This window comes from Epinephelus fuscoguttatus, linkage group LG10 (genome assembly GCF_011397635.1).
Source record: "Epinephelus fuscoguttatus linkage group LG10, E.fuscoguttatus.final_Chr_v1".
Classification (NCBI taxonomy): domain Eukaryota; kingdom Metazoa; phylum Chordata; class Actinopteri; order Perciformes; family Serranidae; genus Epinephelus; species Epinephelus fuscoguttatus.
Genome location: NC_064761.1, coordinates 45,462,296 through 45,480,276, shown reverse-complemented (window position 1 = coordinate 45,480,276; position 17,981 = coordinate 45,462,296). Strand labels below are relative to the sequence as shown.

Genomic DNA, 17,981 nt, shown 5'->3' with positions numbered 1-17,981 from the left:
CTCCACGGTATTGATCAGTGATCGATCAGGTTCTATCAGTGATGGTTGTGTTGCTGCTGCGAGTCCAGCAGAGGGCGACATCACACCTTCAGAATCTAAACAAACATCAGTCATAAATAATGTCAACAGGTTAAAGTCACAATGATCAGCTGTATTGATCAGGTGAATCAATATCAAATTGAACTTTGGATCATTTACAGATAAAATCAGTTTCACAGATGACTATTGTGATCAGTCACTGCTGACTTTCACCAAATTATCAGTTAGTTTATTGATCTCAAATTCTTACTTCCTGAATCAGGAACCGGCAGATTTTCACAATAAAACACACAGAACATGCTCCGTTAAAGGACTACTTTTATTTTGAAAGAACCATCAAAATTAGTGTTTCAGTACACAAATGACCAGTGTGTGTGTGTGTGTGTGTGTGTGTGTGTGTGTGTGTGTGTGCGCGTGTTGGGGGGGGTGAAACCTTTTCAAAATAAAAGACATGTTGAACACATTTCTGGCTTGTTTCAGTCTGATTAAAGATCAATAATAAAGTTGTAATATTATAAAAACAAAATCTTGATTCAGAGAAATGTAAATGCTCCATGTGTAAAAAATTCTGAGGAAAATTAATTTTCCAAAAAGTTAAAATATTCAGAGAATGAAGTTTTCATTTCAAAATATCAGAATAAATAAAATCACGAAAACAGGAAGTGGTCTGTGAATTAACTGTTTACTGTTTCTTGCTTAAAAAGATTCTCCAAAAAGTCTGACCTGATTTCAATAACATTACAACTTTTCTGTGGAAATATTTGGACCTTAAGCTTGAAATCTTATTTCATTTTGAAAGAACAGATCAATAAGCAGATATATTGATAATAAAATCAGCTGTCTGGTCCTTTGACTCTCAGTTGAAACCTCTAATTAAATTCCATGAACTTTAACAACGATCACATTTGTGTGTTTAGCCCTTCACAGGTTCACGGATCAATAAACTTATTGATCAGGCTGGAGCTCGTACCAAAGATCTCTCAAAGACTCGGACCAGAAATTTAAAAAAGGAGAAAAATAAAATAAATAAATAAATTAAAGATTGAATTGTTTTGTGTTTTTTTAAAGGACGGTCGAGTTGTGTCTTCATGGTTTCAGTCGTTTCTAAATTATAAAACAAAAAACATTAAAAGCGTTAAAAAACTTTGTGATATTGATAAACTGATTTCTCCTCACAGATTCGAGTTGCTGCTTTAAATCATCTGAAATACTACAGGTCCCAAAATCCACTGCTGCAGAAGGCATCCAATCAGAGAGCTGATTCACTGTTTGGATCGATTCAGACATTTTGCATCAGCTCAGCAGCTGTGGAGCACACAGCAGCCGAGGCTCATGGGTAATGTAGTATTAAGCTGTTTCTACCTGCAGCCACGTGTCAACCTTCACTTCATCAAACTGATCAGAGGTCAGTGTGGAGGCAAAGTGTGGTCCCAAAAATCACCCAAACACCTTCAGCTGTGAACGTCACAAACTCCATTGGATCAGAACATTCAACACCGAACACGCTCATCATCAAATCATTTCACAGTAACGAGATTAAGGTCCCAAAACTGTGGAGATAAAATTCACCTCATCACCTGGAACATTCAGAATAACTACGAGACAACGATTCAGAAACGTGAGATAAAGATCTCAAACATACCTGAAACACACAAGTTCAAATATTTCAGATTTAGAGATCTTTTCTTTATGAAATAAAGACTGTGGAACTTCGACAGTAAGAGTTACTTACGAGAAAAACACGTCCCAGCACTTCATAGCTACAGAATAAAGACCTCGTACTTCTGACATAGTTCAGATTATGTATGTTTGGGACAAAGATGTCATGATAATAAAATAAGGACTTTGTAAATACAGAATAAAAATCTCGTACTTTTGACGTAATAAAGATTGTGTCATTGTGAGATAAAGATTTCAAAGTTACGATAATTATCTTGAAGTTACAGGATTAAATTAGCAGGTAACGAGGACGAATTAATTAAATAAAAACTTGTCTCATTTTAATGACATCATCATCTCTGTCATCTTTGTCATGTGACAAACACAGCGAGTGTCTGTTTGACTTTAACACTAAAGAAATGGGACACATTGAAATGAACAAAGACAACCAGCACAGCTAATGCTAACAGGAGCTAACACCAGATAAAATTAGCTAACCTGAGCTAACACCAGCTAACACAATCTAACATTAGCTAAGGTTAGCGAACATTACCTAACACCAGCTAACATTCCCTAACATTGGCTACCTTACACAAGCTAACATTAGCTAACATGAGTTAACATTAACTAATTAACAAGCTAACATTAGCTAACTTGAGCTAACATTAACAAACATGAGTTAAAATTCCCTAACATGAGCTAAAATAACCTTTCATGTTAACACAAGCTAACATTATCTAACATGAGTTCAAATTACCTGGCTAACACATGCTAAGATTACCTATCATTACCTAACATTAGCTAACATGAGTTCAAATTACCTGGCTAACATGAGCTATCATTACCTATCATTGCCTAACATTAGCTAACATGAGTTCAAATTACCTGGCTAACATGAGCTATCATTACCTATCATTACCTAACACTAGCTAACATTAGCTAACATGAGTCAACATTAACTAACAAGCTACCATTAGCTAGCATCAGTTAACATTACCTAACACAAGCTGATATGAGCTAACATTAGTGATGTTACGCTCGAGCCAGTTTGCTCGACACAGTGTCCATCTATTGAAGCGCAAGTGTTCCGAGGCAGTGTTTCGATCCCTGCTTCGGCACGCCCACAATCACGTGACTACTGGGAGCGAGGCCTCGTTACAGGCAGTTAGTGATGTGACTTGCAGTGCCGAGGCTTCGAAGCATGTGTCGAGTAATCCAGGAAGTGTTTCCGCAATGTGCGTATCGAGGCTTGTGTCGTTTCAGACGAGTGACGTCATTGGTGACGTCCAAAGCCTCGCTGGCCGGCTGTACCACGTGACTGGTTCGGGAAGTGGTTCAGATCTATATATACACAAACCACTAAGTGTAATAGCTTTTTTGTCCAGTAGATGGCTTAGTACAGCAAATGAAGCATCAAGAAGCTTTGCCCTTGAGTGAACCAATTTGATGAAAAGCTTCAATGCTTCATGAAGCTTCATCTGCCCATCACTACAGGCAGTCCCAATGGTCTTTCACTTAGATGCAGTTCTGACACACAGCCAGCAGATGTCACTCTTCTGACTGTATGAAATGCTTCGAAGCAGTGTGTCATTCTTGAAGCAGGTGTGTCAAAATGGTTCACTGCTTCATGAAGCTTCGATTTCACCATCACTAGCTAACATGAGCTAACATGAATTAAAATCACTGGACATGAGCTGACATTACCTCAGATCTAATGATATCTTGCTGTTTTATTAGTTTATATATGCGCCCAGTTTAAAGAAACAATGATGTCATTAAATCCTTAAAAAGCAAATTGATTAAAACAACATCGGTGTTAAAATTCAGCCTCCTGCTAATGTGCTAATGTTTGTTAGCAGGTGAGCCGACGGTCCTGATCCAGCAGAGATGAAGTGACAGGAAGTGAGCTGAGGTGACAGGAAGTGAGCAGAGGTGACAGGAAGTGACAGGTGTTGCAAGTGCAGGGAATGTAAAGGAAACTGTTTCTTACTTGAGAGACCAGTATCTTGACTTCCTGTCTCATGAACCTTCAGACTAAGAGCTGTGCGAGGAGTAAATGAGCATGCTTACTAAAATGACTTCACTGAAGGGGGCGGGGCTTTCAGATATTTAAGGAAACCTGATCAAACACATCCTCTCATTGGTCTGGTCAGAATGTAACCATGGCAACGATTAAAGTCTCCTCTGTCTCCACCTGTGCAGACATCAGAGGTGAGGTGGGCGGGGCTTTCAGCGGGCATGACTCTGGTCTCAGAACTCGACCTTGCAGGCGGGAAAGGTCTCCTCCTGCATGGCCACGGTGCTGTTACTGCCCAGCACGGTGACTGACAGGTCCCTCTGCCTGTCATGGGTCTCCTGGTACCACTCATGCATCGCCAGCGAATCAAAGGTTGGGATCAGAGTCACCTGAGGACAGGTCATAAACAGGCCAATCAGAGAACAGATCATAAGAAGGTGAAGCAAACAAACATCAGTGGGCATTAACGGACCTGAACCTCCGGCCAGCTGCTCTTCCCCTCCAGCAGGGCGTCCAGGATGCTCCTCATTGCCACCTCCTTCACAGGGTTGTCTCCACTGATGATGTAATACGAGGAGCGAAGACGTCTGAACAATTCCAGGTCCACGGTGGAGGAGGCGCAGCCGGACGGCAGGTAGGCCAGGTCCACGTAGACCGCAGAACCCTCAGAACCTGCAGCTTTAGAAGCTGACAGGAAGTCAGCCGAACGAGAAACACGTCATTAACACAACAGTTTTGCTGCTGCGTTCCACCATCACATGACGAGAACAATCAAAAGTCTGAAGCAGAGATAAAAGACCTGGTAATATAGTAATAACAATAATAAACTTTATTTATATGTCGTCTTTCATACAAAGGTCTTTACAACAGGAGCAGTATAAGCCCTGTAGTTCGGACGTCTGTAAGTTCGAAAGTGTTTCTGAGTTTCTTAGAGAGTGTTGTAAAATATTTGTAGAGTACTCTGTGTCATGTGTTTTCAGGACGGTGCCTGCCTACCTGAGGACGAAGGTTTTGCAGGTGCGACTCTGGAGCCTCCCAGTGAATTTCGGGATGACGGCTTCATGTCGATGCTGGAGGTCATCTTCAGGGAGCCTGTGGAGCTACCGACCTTTGACTTTCCGTTCTGGGCTGTGGTACTTCCAGAGGTCGCCTTCATCGTCGTACCGGTTGGTTTCTTGGTCTTAGCGGCTGAACTCTTCAGACTACGGCTGCCCTCCGTGTCAGCCATGCAGGCTCCAGGCTGGGGTGGTAACGGGGGCAGATCTTTGACCGGGGCTGGCGGCGGGTCGTGTCCTCCTCTGTGGGAGTAGTGGGGACTCGGGTGATCTTGTGGATGAGTGGGTGGGAAAAGGCCACTGGAATCATCATCAGACTCCATGTCTGCTGTGATGGAGGGACAGTCCTCTGTACAGGGCGGGACGTCAGAGTCCGTGGCCGTCAGGAGGGAGTCGCTGACTGATGTGGGTGGAGTTTCCTGGCTGTAGGCTGAAGGACAGCCGCTGCTGCTTTGATCCTGTGAGTGGTTGTTGTTGTCGGAGATGTCTGGTGAGTCAGCGGCGGCGAAGCCAGGGTTAACATGCTGCTGATGGTTCTCTGGAGTCTTGGGGTGCTGGAACTCACAGGGCGACACCAAGCAGAGATCAACATCATGTGGAACATCTGAGATAAGCTCTGATATCCCGTGGATGTGCTCTTCTGAGCAGCTATTATGGTTGGACCTCAGAGGTAGGGAGTCCGAGTCACTAACGTGTCCGTTAGAGTAGACTCTGTCCGCGGCAGGTCCTCTGGGCGACACAGCAGCCGGTGGAAGTGTTTGCTCTAAAGAAACCGATAGAGATTCATCGACTTCTGTGGAGTGAGGAGAGCCGACCTCAGCCGGCAGGGAGGTGATGGTGGGGGAGGAGTCTGGCATGATGTCTTTGAAAGGACTGAGCGTCAACAGACTGGACTGTTTGTCCTGAGAGGAGGAGGAGGAGGAGTTCTCCACAGCGTCCCTCGAGGAGCTCAGGTCGGACGTCCTACAGCCTCCCTGGTTATAATCCTCAAAGCCCAGACTGGACCCTCGCACCCCAAGGCTTCTGTCCTCACCTAAAACCTGAATGTCCTCCTCAGAGGATGGATGGAAAGGCTTGCGTCCTGCACAGTTAGAGACGTGGTCCGTCTCCACACAGCGAAACTTCTCTGGACTCTCCACCATGCAGGTCTGGTTTCCGTTGGCCTGTTCTCCATCAGGACTTGTGACTGCAATGATCGCAGAGTTCTGATTTCTGTTCCTGTTGTCGTCTTCCAGTCGAAGTCTTTCAAATTCAGCCGTCATGTCCTCAGGTGTGGACACCTTGGACCGATCTGCCTCCTTCTGGTTTTCCTGCTCCTTTGGACCTGGTTTACCTTTTGTCCCTTTATTCAAAGTGTCTTTCTTTGGGAGAGTCCCATCTTTCTTCAGAGACCCACTTTTGCCCAGACCTTTCTTTATGTCTGTACTTCCTGTTGAAGCTGCACTTGTTGTTTTCTTCACTTCTTTAACAGCTGGTTTTGCAGTTTTCTTCTCCTCTGCTTTGACGTCCTTCTTGCTGTCTTTTTTTGTTTCAGGTTTGATGTCTTTCTTTGGTTTTGCACTTAGAGTTTCCTTCTTTACCGCTTCTTTCTTCTTCTCTCCACTCTCTTCTTTCTTTACAACAGCAGCAGCGACCTTCTCGTCCTTCTTTTTCACTTCCTTTTTCTCTTCTTTTGACGTGTCTTTCTTTGGGACAAGTTTCTCAGCAGGTTTTGATTTAGCGTCTGCATCCTTCAGTTTGGACTTTTCATCCCATTCCTTCTTATCTTTCGGAGCGGCGTCACCTGATGCCTTTGGCTTTGTTTTCACCTCCTGTCTCTTGACGTCTACTCGTCCAAACTTGTCTTTCTGTAAGGCACTAATGGGTCTGGAGTCCTTGGACTGTGACTTAAGGCTTTCCCGACTCTCTGCTCGTTTTGGTTGTTTCTCTGTTTTGGATGTTTCGAGGTCCTTTAAACACACGACCGGATGTTTGAGAAAATCCAGATGTTTGAGTTTTTCAAGTCCATCCAGAATTTTGGTCTGCGGCGTGCACCCTGGGAAAAGGACCCGGATGATCTTCTCCAGAGGACTGGAGGGATGCCAGACTAGCAAAGCACAAATGGACACAAGGCATGGCAGTGGAAGATCTGGACCTTTTACGTTTGATCCGTTGTTTGGCCAAGTCTGCATTAAAGCTTCGAGGTGTTTGCTGCCGCTGACTGGATTCAGCGGGTACAGCTCCAGACGACCCACTCCCATCTTCTGAAACAAGATAACTGGTTCTATACTGGGTCCATTAGAGCGGCTGAGAGGTTCAGGTTTAATTGAAAGTCTCTGTAAATGCTGCAGGGTGAGAGCCACCTGGTCGCAGCTTCGCAGCTCACTGGGATCTCCTTGTAAGGACTTCAGTCTGTCGGGAACATTGAGGAAGACCACCCCGATCTCAGGCGAGATGAGGTTCTTCATCCAGTCCTCTTCAGTCTGAGCTCCAGCAGACTCCTCCTCCTGCTCTGCCACTTTCCTCAGAAGCAGACTGTTCAGTCCGGGCAGGTTGTCCACACCGATGTGAGTCAGGAGCACCGAGTCAATTCTGTCCAGGTGTCGAACCAGTTTCCAGAAGCAGGAGCAGGGATCGGAGCCGCCATTCACCAGGACGTTAAAACCATTAACAGCAAAGAAGGCAGAGTCCCCCCTCCCCCCAGGGAAGATGTAGCAGCAGGGCCGAGAGAGTTTCAGGAATCCCACGGTGCTTGGGGGCTCCAGGAGCTCGAAGGGCGACTCGGGCTCCAACGACTCCGACAGGTACTCTGTGAACTCCTGCAGACCCTCCATCTCTGGGAGGACGATGGGAGGGTTGATCTGGATGTTGATGTAGTCCTGCAGGTTGTGTTTGTCCAACGCAGAGTGTCTCCAGAGACCAAAGTCTGGACAACTGAGGGTGAGACTGGACTTCACCGCCGGGTCTGCATTGCTCAACAACTCTCCGACCTTCAGAATAGAGAGACATCAAACACGTCGTCGTCATCATCATCATCATCATCATCACCACCATCATCACCATCAACATCATCAGCATCAGGAGCCTGAATATTAACACACTTGTTCTGTCCAACCAACAGTTCACTGGTATTAATCATAAAGATCAGATATGGTTATTGATCCCAAGCAGAGACATTCAGGTCCATCTACAGTTTTACAAACAGATAGTTTCAGATCACTTCAACAGAGATTTTGGATCACACACATTAACACACACACACACACACACAAACACACACACACACACACACTAACACACACACACACACACATTAACACACACACACACACACACATTAACACACACACACACACACACACTAACACACACACACACACACACACACACACACACACACACTATTGATCAGAGTGAGTATCAGTATCGATCAGTATCAGTGGCGTTCTGACCTCCTCGTCAGTGAAGATGTGGATGAAGTCGCTCAGAGAGAAGCAGCCTCTCTGTAACACGATGTCTCCGGACTCTTCCACACACTGACCAGCCAGAACCAGAAGTTTGTGTCGCGAAGAGTCACAGACCAGCCGCCGCACCTGAGCGCACAAACAGGAAATACATAATCGGAGGAGGAGGAGTCGAGTCAGACAGGGAAGGGCTAACAGATGTTTATGTTTATGTTTATTTCGGTCATTCAACAAATAGTACAATGCAGCACAACGTAGTGTCTCTCATAATTTTAACCAAAAAAGGTGTCGGCTGAAGCTATAAGCTTATGACGCCTACTCTTCTCACCTTGTTACAACTAGCAGAAAAAATATATTTTGTGAAGATTCATAATTTACACTATTTCCTATTCAAGTTGAAATGCAAAGGCAGCAATACCAACTGATAACACATCACCAGTTAACAATTTTCCGCAGCAACAAACAAAACTTAAAATGCCTAATTCCCAAAAATCAAACATTTTGCTTATATGTGTCTGAGGAGACTTGAAATCTTTGAAATGTCTCACATCATTTCAATTCATCCTCAAGATTGTTCCATGAATTCACCCCCTTTATAGAGATGGACATACATTTAATATTAGTCCTAGCTTTTATTTTTTAAAGTTCATACTTACAATCTTTTTTTCAAACATATTTACAATTTTACTCTGCAACAAGTTGTTATGAACTTTATACATTATCTGCGCAATCTTGTAATCTACTAAATCCTGGAATTTAAGTGCTCTTAATTTTACAAATAAACCATTAGTGTGCTCTCTGTACTGTGATCTTGTGATGATTTGTATGGCTCTTTTCTAGGGCTGTAGTCTCCTGGTCGACTAGTAAATTATTTGGTCGCTATGCTCTCGTCCGACCAAATTCTCATTGGTCGAATAATCGCTGTGTTACTTTCATAAGGAGAAAAGTGCCACATCAACAGCTTTCCAGGATTAATCCATTATTTCCTGCACTGGGAGGACACGCTAAGCTACCTGTGAAAATGGGGGTGTTTTCAAAACACCCCTGCTGTTGACAGAAAGTTGGACTCACCCACCCTCACGCTCAGCGTCGCGGTGACGCAGACCTCCTGTCTGTTTAATATAAGACAGTTGTTTTGTCGGTGAATGTTGTGAGTTGTAATGGAGCTGAATTATGTGCCGTTACCTTTGTTACATGTTGCTGTTGTCCCTGGTTTTATATGAGAAGAGGAAAAGCTAGGCTAATTTATACAATGTAAAATGCCATAGGCTTGTGCTAATAACATTAGCATGTTGTATTTGTGGTGGAAATGTGTCCAGATAAAGACGTGTTTGTCATTGCTGCGATTTATAGTGAAGCCAGTTTGCGTACTTGTGTTTGAAATTGTACTGTGTTTTGAATCAACTAAACTTTACAGCACTTAACACAGTCCTCCACCACCAACTAGTGTTTTGGAGGTGTAACTGCAGAGTGACACAGACACACCAACGCAGAAGTAAAACTAACGTGCAGATTTTTTTTTCCCCACGACTAATCGATTAGTTGAAGATTATGTGCGACTTTAGTCGACCAAGACTTCTTTGTTTGACTACAGCCCTACTGTTTTCTGTAAAATAAAGACTGATAGAGTGTCTTGTATGCATTTCCCCAAATCTCCAGGCAGTAGGTGATGTTTGGAACAATTAATGAGCAGTACATGATATACAGAGCCTACCTGTTGAACAGATCCTTGGTCTTATATAGTGTTGCTATCGACCGTGATATTTTTGATTTTACATGATTAATATGCATTTTCCAGCTCAATTTACTCTCCAGTATGACACCCAACATTTTTGTTTCATTCACTCTTTCTATTTCCACATCATCCATTCTTACTTTAACCTCATTAATCTTGCAGTTTTCAAAGATCGTAAACTTTGTTTTGCTTGTATTTAACTTATTTACATCAAACCATTTCTCGAGCAGTTTCATTTCCTGTTCAACAGTTTTAACAATGTCTTTTAAGTTACTCCCAGAATAGAAACATTGGTGTCATCCGCAAATAGAATACTGTTTAAACAGCTGGACACTTTAAATACAAAATAGATCATTAACACTGTTAGTGTCTCCACTCACCTCTGAGCAGACAAAGTCATGAGCCGGATTCACAACAACCTGAGTGTCCAGAACGTCTCCGCGGTGCTGCAGCGTCCTCTGACCTGCAGGACAAACGCATCAGCTGTTCACTACACTGACAGGAAGTCAACATGCTAACAGCTAGCCCTCATATCAGTTCTACTGAGCACTGAAGAGAACAACAGCAGGAAATTGTCACTAACAGTTTCACAGCTGGCTCGTCCCAACAACTCAGACATTAAAATACTGTTAAAAAAACAAACTGTGAGACTCTTTTATTACGGATGAGGTGTTGAAGGTGAGAACATGACTCTGTATGAAGCAGCAGAACAGGACGTCCAAGGCCTCAGGCAGGACATGAACATGTGAGTGAATGCTGGACAGAGGAGCTCAGTGTCAGACTGCAGGACGAGTGGACGAGACTTAAGACATGCTGCCATTGGTCATCCAGTAAAACACCTCCCACTTCCTGCTCCCATCGATCTCTCTGTTCGACAGCTCCAAGTTTCAGATTCAATTTTTATTTAATGGTTTTATTAAATTTGTGTCTGTTGATTCTGTTGAAAGTCATCAGAGACACATTAAGATCAAACATCTACATTAACTGCAGAGCGTCATTACGGTTATTAAACACACATCAAAGAATCGACTCCAAAAATCACATCATGTTTTTAGCTCATGACATATTCTGCTTCAGGTCAGAAACAGTGGGACATTACATCTCATCCTTTCATCCTTTCATCAGTCACTTTGTTAAACTGAAGAGTTTCTTAGGGTGATGACATCATAAAACATGACGGCAGACATTCAAAGCTTCATGTGAACCTGTTTGTAGAAGCCGCTGGGTATTAACTGTTTTATCAGGGCTCAGCAGCCAATGAGGAGTCTGTGGAGGTCTGTGAGGGTCTGTGGAGGTCTGTGGAGGTCTGTGAGGGTCTGTGGAGGTCTGTGAGGGTCTGTGGAGGTCTGCGGAGGTCAGTGAGGGTCTGTGGAGGTCTGTGAGGGTCTGTGGAGGTCTGTGAGGGTCTGTGGAGGTCTGTGGAGGTCTGTGAGGGTCTGTGGAGGTCTGTGGAGGTCTGCGAAGGTCTGTGAGGGTCTGTGGAGGTCTGCGAGGGTCTGTGAGGGTCTGTGGAGGTCTGTGAGGGTCTGAGGAGATCTGTGGAGGTCTGTGGAGGTCTGTGAGGATCTGTGGAGGTCTGTGGAAGTCTGTGAGGGTCTGTGAGGGTCTGAGGAGGTCTGTGGAGGTCTGTGGTGGTCTGTGAGGGTCTGTGGAGGTCTGCGAGGGTCTGTGGAGGTTTGTGAGGGTCTGTTGAGGTCTGTGGAGGTCTGTGGTGGTCTGTGAGGGTCTGTGGAGGTCTGTGAGGGTCTGTGGAGGTCTGTGGAGGTCTGCGAGGATCTGTGGAGGTCTGTGAGGGTCTGTGGAGGTCTGTGGTGGTCTGTGGTGGTCTGTGAGGGTCTGTGAGGGTCTGTGGAGGTCTGTGAGGGTCTGTGGAGGTCTGTGGAGGTCTGCGGGGGTCTGTGGGGGTGACGAGGAAATTAAGATTCTGTTTCAAATGAAAAAACCTGAGAGGATCAAACTTATTTAACGCTCTGCAGAGAACAGAAAAGATCCTTAAAGTATTTCACTGCACCAATAAACGCTCCCACTGGTGGGTCATGTGACAACCGGCTGGTAACGAATGATGTCATATTACAGGGAAACAGGAAGATAAAACGTGTCTGAGGAGAGAACCATACGACTCAGAGACAGAGTCTGGGTTTATATTTGATCAGAGCTGATCTCAGTTCACACAGAGATGGCGCCATAGAGCCGCAATGACATCCCATCTTTACACCTCCTTTGTGTTTTCACACAGAACCAAACAGCGGCGGCATCATGTGGCTCCAGTGTGTGATTTCAGACAGCATTATGACATCACAGAATCATAAGAGGAGTGATGGGTGTGACATGTAAGGGGCCGTACACGCTGCAGTTTTTGTGCCCTCAAATCAGTTACTTTCAGTGTTGACACGCAGCAGTTGCGCTCAGACACCGGAGCGACGCACATGTTCAGGGCGTGGTGGCTGCACCCTGACTGTCATGTGACGAGGACCAACCAATCACAGCCGACAGGTAACTTTCCTTCTTCAGTCAATATCAGTCTGTGATAAATATGGAGGAGAAGTTGGTCATTGTTTACATCTGTCCCACAGACACACAGGAAGTAGATCAGCTCTGCACTCAGGGTTTCTGGTTTGTAGGCTATGACATGGTACTGGTTATCGCTTAGCAACCTCAGATGCAACCTGCTGCAGCGCTCTTGAAAGCTCTTACAGAAAAGGCACAAGAGTCGCAGCCAGCGCCTGACCTCATGTTTTCCAATGAGGAGGATTTCAGCTGAGGGAGGAGCAGGGAGGTCTGGAGGGAAGTTTACCACAGTAGCATCACTGTGATGACACAGAGCTGGACACAGTTTTTCTTTATCATACGTCTGTAGTAAACATAAAGTTATTTAAAAGCTTCATGAAGCCCAAACTGTCAGGGCCTGAATCGGACTGAATAAAGTCAGCAGCAGGTCCAGGAGGTGATGAGGGTCCAGGAGGTGACGGAGGGTCCAGGAGGTGACGGAGGGTCCAGGAGGTGATGAGGGTCCAGGAGGTGACGGAGGGTCCAGGAGGTGACGGAGGGTCCAGGAGGTGATGAGGGTCCAGGAGGTGACGGAGGGTCCAGGAGGTGACGGAGGGTCCAGGAGGTGATGAGGGTCCAGGAGGTGACGGAGGGTCCAGGACGTGATGAGGGTCCAGGAGGTGACGGAGGGTCCAGGACGTGATGAGGGTCCAGGAGGTGATGAGGGTCCAGGACGTGATGAGGGTCCAGGACGTGATGAGGGTCCAGGAGGTGACGGAGGGTCCAGGAGGTGACGGAGGGTCCAGGAGGTGATGAGGGTCCAGGAGGTGACGGAGGGTCCAGGAGGTGACGGAGGGTCCAGGAGGTGACGGAGGGTCCAGGAGGTGATGAGGGTCCAGGAGGTGACGGAGGGTCCAGGAGGTGACGGAGGGTCCAGGAGGTGATGAGGGTCCAGGGAGCGTTTAGAGGACGACGACTGAGGGCCGTCACTTCTGCTGTGGGACCAAACCTTACAGAGGAAACATCTGGTGATGTCAGACCACTGACATCATCTGACAGCTGTTAACACACAACACAACTCATCAGATGATGCAGCGTCTACAGATGGACAGGGGCATGATGGGAAACCTTAGATAGGTCAACAGGTTGACCCCACCCACCAGAGACCAGCCCACCAATCAGAGTCAAGTTTAGGTCTTTCAGGAGGGGCTGAGACATTTTAATACACACGTCGTCCAAGGACGGACGTTCAGCTGAGGTGTGGGTGTGCGTGCATGTGTGCGCGCGCGTGTGTGTGTGTTGGTTTAGTTTATATCCTGTCTAACACAGAGACCTGTAGCATTCAAAGGTCTGACCTTTGACCTCCTCTGGCTTCCTTCCTGTCAGCTGGCCATGTAGTCACCATGAAGACAGCCACAGTGTGTGTGTGTGTGTGTGTGTGTGTGTCTGTCTGTCTGCAGGCTGTTCAGCTGACTGTGTTTGTGTGTTTGAAACAGAGAACCAGCTGTCTGACTCTCTCTCTCTCTCTCTCTCTCTCTCTCTCTCTCTCTCTCTCACACACACACACACACACACACACACACAGGTTTTAAAATAACTCTCCGCCTCGGTTGGACACACTGATGATGTCATCCATCATCCTTCCTGTCAGGTGGTGTGATGTTAACCTTTGACCTTCAGAGCTCAGTAAAGTTTCTGATCCACCCCAAAGCCATATTTTACTTTGAAGAGAATACTAATCTGACGTTCCTCCATCAATATGTTTTGATCAGAAACGTGATCAGTGAGGTGGAAACAAACAGGAAGTGATCGACTTCCTGTTTGTTTCCACCTGAAACAGAAAGTTTCATTTAAACTGACCTCTAGGAGGCGCCACAAATGTAAAAGAATGGGCGTGGCACAACACAAATCAGACTATACATCACAAATTATTTGTTCAGTCATCACAAACCTTGACTCTGTTTACAGTTGCACCTCTGACAAACAAACAAACAGGTGTGCTTCCTGTTGTCTCACCTGGGACGTCCTCTGACAGGAAGGCCGAGTGTCTCGACACGAAGAGTTTCAGCTGCTGATCCAGAACAGACACATCCAGATCTACAGGCCAGCAGCGCACACCTGAAACACACACATATAACACACACCTGAAACACACACACAAACACACAACACACATTCACTCATTCACAGTGATGACATCACACAGACAGTGATGTAATAATAAAGTGTAACGAACATAAACGTAAATAAAACTTTGACATCTAAAAGACTTGTGATGTGAGGACTGCAGCCAGGCTTCACTTCCTGTGTGTTCACATAATTATGGGATGGCCAGGAGAAACTGTGGTGAATCCAGGCTGAAATAACTGAGCTGCATTATTCATCATCTTCATCACAACCAGCATCAGACTGGACGTCTTACTGGTTCACACAGTTTGAATTGGTGTTAAATTTGCACAGAGAGAAGAGTGTGACGTGTTTTCAGACAGAGTGAGATGTCTGTCCACGGTTCATCCTATCTCTGTCACATGAACTGTTTCCTCCTCACCAAACAGGAAGCTGAAGATATTCAGTGACACCACTTCCTCTTTGAGGACCAACACGCAGAAAATTAAACCAGCAGCTCAAAACACAGACTGAGAACCAAAAACACTGAACCAGAACAGACAGACAGGCTGGCAGACAGACAGGCAACCATTAACTGACTGAAACACAATCATCTATAAACTGAACCAAAAATAAGCTGAACTGCACACAGTGTGAACACATGATGAACAGTAAGGCGTGTGTGAACACATGATGAACAGTAGATTGATTGTGTTCCTCAGAGGCTGTCTGTGTTTCAATGAGCCGATCACGTGTCAACACATTAAATCTTCGGGTGCTTCATCACTAGGTTCGTCCGAGATGAGCCAGTCCTGCGCAGATTCGATCACCGGCGATCGGCGCACAATGCATGCTGGTTAGTTTTGTGTCCGACTTCATCCCGACTTGCTCTGACGTATTACAAAAGTGGACGGCGATAAAACCGCGAGAGCGAGGCGGCCTTAGTTTTTAGAGCCAGGCGCTGCAGCTGCTCTCCACCGACTGCACCGCCTGGCTCTCACCTGATCTAACAGCTGATTGGTTCAGATGTCGACTCAACAAGATGACGTTTTAGATAAACTACTCATTTTGTTAGAGATTAAGACTGTATTTGTCTGATTTGAAGGTTTATTTTAATAAATTAATCTATCATAATTAAAACAAATGGAGACTGAAAACAAACTGATATATGGGTCTGATCACTTTTTTAATGAATTGACATAATTCAGACAGGATGTTAGTGTGTCTGTGACTTCCTGTACGGACTGAAGGCTGCTGGAAACTGTCCGACTTCACCGTGGCTTTTTGTCACCGCCCCTGCTGCGGCCGCCTGCTCTCGTCTACTTTCCAGGCGAGGCGCAGTTCATCTCGACCGAGCCTGGTGAGTTCTGACTGTTCACCTACTTTTACCGGAACAACATGAAAAACTGTCAAACTACACAACATCACCGACTTCCGGTGTGGCGGGATTTTCAAAATAAATGTCTCATGAGAATGGAGAAATGCTGCCAACATTAAAAAGTGATGAAGATTTAAAAACCAGTAAAATACAAAATTCGAAGAAACTTCGGTGAACACGTGAGTCTGAGAAGTTTCTGTAAATTGACCCTCAAACCGCCGAAAGAAACCAGACAACGTCACCAGATGTTACAGACGTCACAGACATATTAACTCATTATATATAATTAATATAAAACGGTAAAAACCACCATAGTGTGTCTGATAAAGACCTGAACCCTGGGCCGGACAGGGTGGACAGGATGTCCCCCAGGTCAGGATGTCTCTCAGGTCCCGCAGTGAAATCAGCTCTAAATTTAACCACTAAAAACAGAAGCAGCTGCTTCAGTAACGTGTCCGTTGAACCGTGTGGTCACGGAGGGCGTGTCCTCGGTAACATCGTGTTTATTTACGGTGGATTTACGTTTTAATTTAATGAACAGACTTCAATAAAAGAATAAAAAGAAGTGACTTTAAACTGCGGAGGAAGAAGCTGGTGGACACCAGGCAGCTAACGTTAGCTAGCTTCATCATTAGCATGCTAAACTCGTCTTTTCAGTCCCGGGAAATGTTTAAAGTGTCTTTTTCACCGGTAACCGTGTTACCGACAACACAAAACCTCCGTCAGAGGGTGCTAAGCTGCTGAATTAACCCTCGGGTGAACTCTGGAGACAACCCGGACAGGGACACAGTTTTTGGGCACAACACTTTCAGACATCGACGTCAGCTCTTCGTCTTCTTGGGTTTTATTGTGAAGGCTCCGCGGACTTCCCGCCGGTGTCCGTTAACTTTACCGACTCACCTGAGTCAATCTGCCGCAGCAGCCGCTCCAGCAGCCCGGCGGACCGCAGCGCCCCCACCACCACCAGCACCGAGTAATCCGCCGCCGCAGGCCGGGAGGAACCGGGAGAAGAACCGGGACCGCCGCCCCGCTCCGCCGCCGCTGCTGCCGCCATCATGGTTTGGACAGTCCACCAATGACGTCAGTCGGACACAACCACAAGCCCCGCCCTGCTCGGATAACAGGCGGGAAAATATTTTAAATGACATGCAAGTCGACCAATCAGAGAAGAGAAGTGAGCAGTGTGACCAATCACAGGAGACTGGTGTGTTCAGGTGCTGTGGAGGAGGAATTAGTACTCATAAAGAGTTCAACCCCGAGATTTTAGAGATATTTAATATTTAATGGATAATATCTATCTATCTATCTATCTATCTATCTATCTGAATTTTGTTTTCAACTTTGTTTTGAATCTTTAAAAGTTCTTTAATAACAAAGTTAAAGTGTACACATGTATGAACATGTATGAAGATAATGTGATAAGAATAACATGGTAGTAAATATTCTGTAAAACCCCCGTTACGTTTTTCACGATAATTTTTCAATTTATTATCATTAATTATTATTTATTTACCTCCTGTTTTATTTCTTTCATATGACTCTGCTGCTTGGATCATTTCCAACTGTGTCTTTGTTATTTCACAGATGCACCGCCTGTATGTTGTTTTTAAAATGTTTCTTGGTTGTTGTTGAGTTTTTATTCTGATGTAAACAACAAACATATGACAAATATTCACTGAAAGAAAGAAGAGAAGAAGAAAACAACAGACACATTATAGAACATTTAAAGTTAATATATTCTTAGTTAAAGTGGTTCTGACGATCAAACAAAACTTAAATCATGTTAATGTTTAAAAGAAATGTTTTTAACAAATAAAGACTGTTTGGAAAGAACTTCCATTGTTCTCACAGAAAGTCATTTTTAGCGATGTAAACATTTATATTTTCATCTGTGGTTTGTTTGTAGTTACAGTTATAAATGTGGTGTTAAAGTATCTGATGATCGTCGTCCCAACACTTAAGTGTGATCAGTGACAAATAAACTGTTAAACCCATGACTTTAACTTCAGCTACAAATATTTAAATCTGATTAACACCAACATTTAAAATGTGTTAACCCGGA

General features: G+C 44.9%; 1 protein-coding gene across 2 annotated transcripts; it reads right to left on the bottom strand.

The window, feature by feature from the left end:
* Positions 1 to 339: 339 nt before the first annotated feature.
* On the bottom strand, positions 340 to 17,650 carry map1sa (microtubule-associated protein 1Sa). Of its 2 annotated transcripts, XR_007450257.1 has the most exons (8): positions 16,820 to 17,650; positions 14,452 to 14,553; positions 10,329 to 10,411; positions 8,202 to 8,342; positions 4,712 to 7,739; positions 4,188 to 4,402; positions 2,608 to 4,104; positions 340 to 2,543 (listed from the first exon to the last, which is right to left on the bottom strand). XR_007450257.1 is itself a non-coding variant. In XM_049588996.1 (7 exons), exons 1-7 carry the CDS (start codon positions 16,974 to 16,976, stop codon positions 3,949 to 3,951), a joined length of 3,882 nt encoding a protein of 1,293 aa, XP_049444953.1. In that variant the 5' UTR covers positions 16,977 to 17,650; the 3' UTR covers positions 340 to 3,948. The 2 variants fall into 2 exon arrangements, 1 of the variants encoding a protein (XP_049444953.1); XM_049588996.1 differs by having other exon boundaries at positions 340 to 4,104.
* Positions 17,651 to 17,981: the final 331 nt, after the last annotated feature.

Coding starts and splice junctions, on each gene's coding strand:
- map1sa (XM_049588996.1), bottom strand. CDS start 16,976: ATGATGGCGGCAGCAGCGGCGGCGGAGCGGGGCGGCGGTCCCGGTTCT. Junction 7,740..8,201: donor ACATCTTCACTGACGAGGAG/GTCAGAACGCCA, acceptor TCTATTCTGAAG/GTCGGAGAGTTGTTGAGCAA. Junction 4,403..4,711: donor TGCAAAACCTTCGTCCTCAG/GTAGGCAGGCAC, acceptor ACTTCCTGTCAG/CTTCTAAAGCTGCAGGTTCT.